This window comes from Myotis brandtii, unplaced genomic scaffold, assembly GCF_000412655.1.
Source record: "Myotis brandtii unplaced genomic scaffold, ASM41265v1 scaffold181, whole genome shotgun sequence".
Lineage (NCBI taxonomy): Eukaryota > Metazoa > Chordata > Mammalia > Chiroptera > Vespertilionidae > Myotis > Myotis brandtii.
Window position 1 is genome coordinate 1,240,518 of NW_005356712.1, and position 6,550 is coordinate 1,247,067.

The 6,550-nt window shown below is 60.0% G+C and overlaps 2 protein-coding genes across 3 annotated transcripts in view; one reads left to right on the plus strand and one right to left on the minus strand.

Annotated features, from left to right (window-relative positions):
• The window catches only part of LOC106725695, a 4,752-nt gene extending 2,192 nt beyond the window's left edge, over nucleotides 1-2,560 (minus strand). Inside the window, exons 1-3 of the mRNA XM_014537712.1 lie at nucleotides 2,524-2,560; nucleotides 2,004-2,268; nucleotides 220-288 (exon numbers count right to left, since the gene is read on the minus strand). Of these exons, the coding sequence (XP_014393198.1) occupies nucleotides 220-288; nucleotides 2,004-2,268; nucleotides 2,524-2,560 (371 nt within the window). The remainder of the gene's footprint in view (nucleotides 1-219; nucleotides 289-2,003; nucleotides 2,269-2,523) is intronic.
• A 938-nt stretch (nucleotides 2,561-3,498) lies between these two features.
• Nucleotides 3,499-6,550, plus strand: part of PXN (paxillin) — a 19,150-nt gene continuing 16,098 nt past the window's right edge. For both annotated transcript variants that reach the window (XM_005863768.2, XM_005863769.2), the window contains exon 1: nucleotides 3,499-3,526. In XM_005863768.2, coding sequence (XP_005863830.2) covers nucleotides 3,514-3,526 — 13 coding nt within the window. In that variant the 5' untranslated portion in view covers nucleotides 3,499-3,513. The remainder of the gene's footprint in view (nucleotides 3,527-6,550) is intronic.

A 6,550-nucleotide genomic window follows, 5' to 3' on the forward strand; every position in this document is an offset into this window, starting at 1 on the left:
GCCTGCAGAGTGGGGATGAGCCTGAGGCCTGGGGACGAGCCTGCGGCCTGGGGACGAGCCTGCATCGTGGGGACGAGCCTGCCGCATGGGGAATGAGGGGAGCTCGGGAGGGCCTGGGAGAAGGCTTGGGGCTCCCGTGCATATGACCAGCCCTTCTTGGACCACCCCTTTCTCAGGAGGTGCTGAGTCAGTCGTGGCCCCAGGAGAACTTCATCTTACCCAGAGCTGAGCAGATGGCTTCCAGAACTTGTGGGGCCGAGAAGCCCGGGGCTGGTGGTGTAGATGTGTCTAGGGAAGCGAAAGTGTCACTGAGGGTCAGCTGTGGGGTGAGAGGGCAGCTGGCTCTGGCTCTTGCCTCCCGCCTGCCTTTCCTTCTCAGAGCTCCTGACTGTCCAACTTGTGACCCACAGTGACATACCCTCCCGATGGCCTCGTGGCGGATAAGGCTCGTCTGCCGCCATCCCTCTTCCTGGGCACACCTGGGTCTGTGCACTCGCGCTCCTTCTCTCACGCGAGGAAGCACAGGGGAACCCTTGTGGCTGGGCCGATGGGCCTGGCTACTCTTGAACTTGCTTCAGTCCATTTTCTAAAATGAAAAGCAAACGAGTTGCAGCTGCCAATACTTTATGACTTTGGCCAAGGACGGGCGGTGATGCCTCACGGCCGACTGCTCCTCAGGCTCGAGGCTCTGTCCCGCCCGCAGGTGGCTGCTTGGTGCTTTCAGAGGAGCCCTGACCACCTGTCGCCTCTGCCCGTTTCTGAGGGCCAAGGAGCCACTGGTCTCTCCGTGCCCAGGCCCCTCCCCCGTCCACATAAGAAAGCTGCCTGGCAGTAAGAGGGGGTGAAGGTCAGTGTCTGGGGCAGCCCCATCTTGCATCATGCTGCTCAGATGAGGCCGCTGGCCATAGGGCACAGGAAGGAAACACTCCTGCAAATCGACCTGTACAGCAGCGAGTTAGCCCAGAACAGGGAGCTCCGGTGCCACCAGCAGGGGCTCTGAGCGGTCAGGACCCTGCCTCAGGCCGAGGGTGAAGAAGAGAGGAGGGAGATGAGACCAAGGGCTCCGGGCAGTGGTGGGAAGGCACCCAGTGGCCAGGCTTTTTGGATTGCTCTAGGGACTCCGGGGACGGGTGCTTTGAAAGCTGGAGAGTGGTGGCAGGCAGAATGAGGACGGCTGACAGCCTCCCTGTGGGGTGTCATGGAAGGAGCAGATGGGCTCAGCCAGGCAGAGCGGTCCTGTGCGGACTCCGCCTGTCTGCAGAGCGCACTCATCGGGCACCCGTGAGCCTCGTTCTTCTCTGTAAAATGGGGGTGCCGCCAGGGTCCTGTCCTGTAGGTGCTCGGAAGGATGACTTCCCTCCTCTCCCTGTCCCCTGGTCTGAGCTCTCTGCGCTGCAGCCCTGGCTCTGGCTCCCTTTGTAGCGCTGCCGGCCGAGCCTCCGTGGCAGGAGCAGGGGCTGCTTCCTCCTGGGCTTGCTCCACGGCGGCCCGGCCGCAGAGGCTGAGAGTCTTCCTGGAGCTTGGGCAGCTCCTCCTATTGTTCTCATTCCAGGTTCAAAGCCACAGGGCTCTCAGGCAGTGGTGACAGGCAGGAGCGCTGTGGTGAGGGCTGGGGCGCTGTGGTGAGGGCAGGAGCGCTGTGGTGAGGGCTGGGGCGCTGGGGTGAGGGGTGAGGGTGTGGGGTGAGGGCTGGGGCGCTGGGGTGAGGGCAGGAGCGCTGGGGTGAGGTGGGGGGGGACACTGGAGCCGACATTCTCTCTCTTGCCTCTGTCCTTGCTGGAGTTGGAGGCCTCTGGACTCAGTGATGTTCTCTGAGAAGGACTTGGCATGAACCCGAGGCAGGAGGGGCGAGGCCAGGGGTGTGCTCAGCAAGGAGGCCCGAGTTAGTGACAGGCCTGTCACAGCTCCCAAGAGTTTTGGCCTCTGTCCCTGGCTCCACTTCCTCCCGCTCCTGTCCTTACGGGAGAGGAACGTCAGCGCCATCAGCGCCGGGACTTATTTACCCAGAGGCTCCTGTGTCACAGTGGGAGGGCACAGGCGTCTGCCAGCCTTCACGGTGGCTTGCGAACACTTTTTCATCGATTGCTCGTTGTGTGCTCTGTGAGGTGTCTGAGTAACGCGGTCTCCGAGGTGTTAGTGCTGGGGATCCAGGGAGGGGGGCGGGTCCCTGTCCACAGAGGGCCTGCAGCCCAGAGGGAGAGGCGAGAGTGATGTGTGGACCCACGCAAAACAGATGGGCTTCCAAGACGTTCAAACTGCTGGTGTCTGCTTACAGGATCCGAGTGTGGGTTCTGATGCAGGTCCAAGCGGTCGCCTGTCTGTTATGAAAAGAAAGGGAGGAAAGTAATGGGGAGAAGCCCGATGGAGGAAGAATTGATGCGACTTGGTGACCAGTGAAATGTGGCGGCTGTTAGGGCTCCTATAGGCGAACCGGGAGAGGCAGGCAAGACAGAGCCAAGGCAGGGACGGGGCTGCCTGAGACCGGGAAGCACCTTGGGCTGTGCTCATCGGTCAGAGCCTGACTGAGAGGGGTAACGAGTGCTGTGAAGTCGATAAACATGGTGCAAGGCTTCAGCTCATTCCTGGAACAGACAAACTTCTGAACTCTCTTTTCCAGTTTCTGCAGGGAGGATGACCCCCTTCTGAGCCCCTCCGACCTCTGCTGGTGATGAGCGGGGTGAGAGGCCAACGAGCCCCTGTTGCTCGGCAGCAGACGGACTTGCCCAGAGGGGCCCAGGTCGCAGGACAGGACTGGACGGGTTTGCCAGAGCTGAATGTCCAGCACTTGAGCCTTCTGGGTTCTAGGCTGTCATCTGAGCCTTCTGGGTTCTAGGCTGTCATCTGAGCCTTCTGGGTTCTAGGCTGTCATCTTTTTGTATGTAAATCCGCACTTTACCCATTGAAGGAATTGTGGGACGGGCCTGGAGATGCGCCCTAGACTTGACCTTAAAGTCTGGAGTCTCTGGGTGACCTGAAGAGGTAGATGAAATCTGACCAATGAAATGTGTTCACGGTTGTTCTGGGACCTCTGGGGGAGGGTGGGGCCCGCTGGTCTTGGACCAGAGATGAGTTATTTACAACAGAAAAGAGACTGCGCTCCTGCCAGCCTGGACCTGCTCCCTTGCTGTGGGGTAGGGGCTCCTCCCACCTGCTGCTGCTGACCCTCCTGGGACCCCCTCAGATTGGGAAGCTGATCAGTGGGGGCCCTGGGTGGGTGCCTGGTGCACACGGGGCCTGGCGCTCAGGGTGACCTCTGGCGTTGCCTTTCTGCCTTTATTCTCTGAGCCTCTGGTTACTTGTGCTCTGTGACCTTGGGCACAAGCCAGGCACCCAATAAAGAAACCCAGCTTGCTGGCACACCCACCTCGCGGCAGCCCTGCCGGGAAGGGCTCCTCAGCAATGGCAGCACCTCCCGTGGCCACCCCACCTCTCCTGGCAGCAGATTGGAAGACACCTTCCCCTGTTTCCGGTGTGTCACCCCAGCCCACACTTCCTCCGGGCGGTGAGAGTAGAATGGCAGGTCCTGGTGAGTGAGGCATGAGTCAGCCAAGGAGAATGGTGGCTGAGTCTTCATACCCTCCAGGCCTGGTTATTAAATATTAGATGACACGACAGTATTGATCGGTTCTTACCCAGTCCCAAGGGAGAGCAGTTTCTGTCTGGGGCAGCAATGTCTTGGATATAGACAAACTCTGAAGAGCTCAAAGGTGCTGTCTCCAGGGGTTGGCAAAAGTAGGTTTATAGTTGTGAGAATAGGAAACACAGAGTTTATTCTTGATTAATTATTGTATTACAGCTGTAAACCTACTGTTGCCCACCCCTGTAAATGTCACCCGAAATTATATGATCTCCTCCCCAGAACTTGCTACCAGCTGTGGGGACACACTGGGTTCTGCCCATTTTACAGATGAAGAAGGACCCAGAGGGTGGTGCGACCTGTTGACAGGCACCCAGCAGGCGGGACCTCCTGGCTGTGGCTCGCACTGGCTGTTTGCCAGCTCATTGCTCCTTCCCGTCTTCTCCTCACGGTCCCTGTCAGCCCGCCATTCACTCTAGCTGCTGGGGATGTGGCATGGAGCAAGACAAGGCAAGGCCCCTGCTCTCTAGAGCTGAATTCTTGGAGGGGAGACAGATTGGCAGGGCAGGCCTCACCAGCAGATTGAGTTCCTAGTCAGTGTCCAGGCCCTGGGTCCCCGGGCTGGGTGGGGGAGAGCAGATCTGGCCTAATTGTGGATTGGCCCTACCGGTCACAGATCCGTCTTTCCCTCCCAGGACAGTTATCAGGATAAATATACCAGCTCCCCATTCCTGGGGAGTTACTCACTGAGCAAAAGTACCCCACCGCTGCGGATTGGGTTACCTCTGCTCTCCCTGAGTGCTCAGGGCTGGGGGAGGGGAGACCTGCCTTTTTGTTCTGCTCTCCTTCCTAATCTGGAAGAGTTTCAGGAAAGGGGCCGAGAGGAGGCCATCAGCAGGCGCTGGGCCTGCTGTTTACATAGCTCCTTCCCTCGGAAGGCCCAGCCTGCTCACTGCTGCTGTCCCTGAGCTCAGGCAGCCGCAGGAGGTGTTCAGCAGGGGGACCCCAAACCTCCTGGGGCCCACAAGGTAGGCCATAAGGCTGGGCCTCTCCAGGACCTGTGGGGAAGGGACGTGCTGAGCTGATGCCGCCTCTGAGTCCGGTCTCATATTAAAAGGCAGGGACGTACAGCTGGCCCTGGCCGCTGGGAGGGCCCTTGTGCGCTGGCAGCCCCTCTGCCTGTGCGGCAGCTCTCAGGGCGCTGTTGCTGCTCCTTCCCTCCGCTGTCAGCTCCTAGGAACTGCCCGCCCGGGCGCTGAGCGCTGACTTAAACTGGCCCATGACCGAGTGTTGGTGTGTCTTGTCCTGCGGGCCTCTCCTAGCCTGTGAGGTGGTGTCTTCCTGATGGCCCCTGTCTCTTCTAGTTCTGCCTGGGGCTGCCGAGCGGAGAAGTGTGGAGGGGCCCAGCACGGGGGCAGGTGTGGCAGTGTGGGCTCTGGTACCCGATGGCGCCCACATTCACCTGTTCCATCCTGGAGACCTGTTGGGATGCTTCTCCAGGGTGACTTTGGTTTCCCCAGAATGGTGCCCCTAACTACTGACCCAGGATCCGCGCAGCAGCCTTTGCCCCAGGAGTGGGATGGGTTGGGAAGGCCGCCTCTCTCCCCTCCAGGGTTAACCACCTCTCTGGCAGGGAGCTCCGGGCTGCTTTGCAGCTCCCAAGTCCTGAGCGTGTGCTCTGTTCCAGGACGGTGCTAAGCAAGCACTGTATCTCCATTTTCTCTTGTAATCCTTATTCCTCTGAGTTAAGGGGTGGAATTCCCATCTGACCGACAAGAAAACCAAGGCCCAAGAACAGCTAAGCAGCCTGGCTGGGCAGCTCAGCCACTGAGCAGTCGGTGTGGCTCAGAAACCCCCTCCCCGGTGCAAGCTCCAACAGCTAGTGGCTTAGAGCCTGGGAGGAGGGAATGGCTCAGAGTCCTCCCCGCCCCACCACTCCCCGCGTTTATCTCACCCTCTTGGTGTCTGTTCAGCTCTAGGCCTCGATAGTCTTATCGCTACTGAGGAGTGGCTGGGGCCACATTCACCTGTTCCATCCTGGAGACCTGTTGGGATGCTTCTCCAGGGTGACTTTGGTTTCCCCAGAATGGTGCCCCTAACTACTGACCCAGGATCCGCGCAGCAGCCTTTGCCCCAGGAGTGGGATGGGTTGGGAAGGCCGCCTCTCTCCCCTCCAGGGTTAACCACCTCTCTGGCAGGGAGCTCCGGGCTGCTTTGCAGCTCCCAAGTCCTGAGCGTGTGCTCTGTTCCAGGACGGTGCTAAGCAAGCACTGTATCTCCATTTTCTCTTGTAATCCTTATTCCTCTGAGTTAAGGGGTGGAATTCCCATCTGACCGACAAGAAAACCAAGGCCCAAGAACAGCTAAGCAGCCTGGCTGGGCAGCTCAGCCACTGAGCAGTCCGTGGCTCAGAAACCCCCTCCCCGGTGCAAGCTCCAACAGCTAGTGGCTTAGAGCCTGGGAGGAGGGAACGGCTCAGAGTCCTCCCCGCCCCACCACTCCCCGCGTTTATCTCACCCTCTTGGTGTCTGTTCAGCTCTAGGCCTCGATAGTCTTATCGCTACTGAGGAGTGGCTGGGGCCTGGGTCGGAGGAAGAAGCTCTTGTGAAAGAGCCCTGACTGGTTTTACGCACTAGTTGGGGTTAAAGGTGGGAACTTGCTGGGGGCCATGTGTCAGTAGGTCAGCCTGAGTCTCCAGAGCCAGTCTGGGGGCGCCCCCTGCCTTGGGAGGATGAGGGGTTCTGGGGCTCCCTCCTCTGCTCTGCACCCCTAGGCTGGTTAGCCCCGGAATGCGGGCAGACCGGCCCGTGGGTCCCCTCCCTCCAGGGGCAGCAGCCCCAGGCGCTTGAGTCTTACTTAACCCCCTCGGGGCTGCAGATCCGGCCGCTCCCAGCAGGTCCTCAGCGGCCCTCGGGTCAGATGACGCTCCATGGCGCGTGGCTGGGGCTGGGGTGCGGCCTGGTTCAGAGCTCC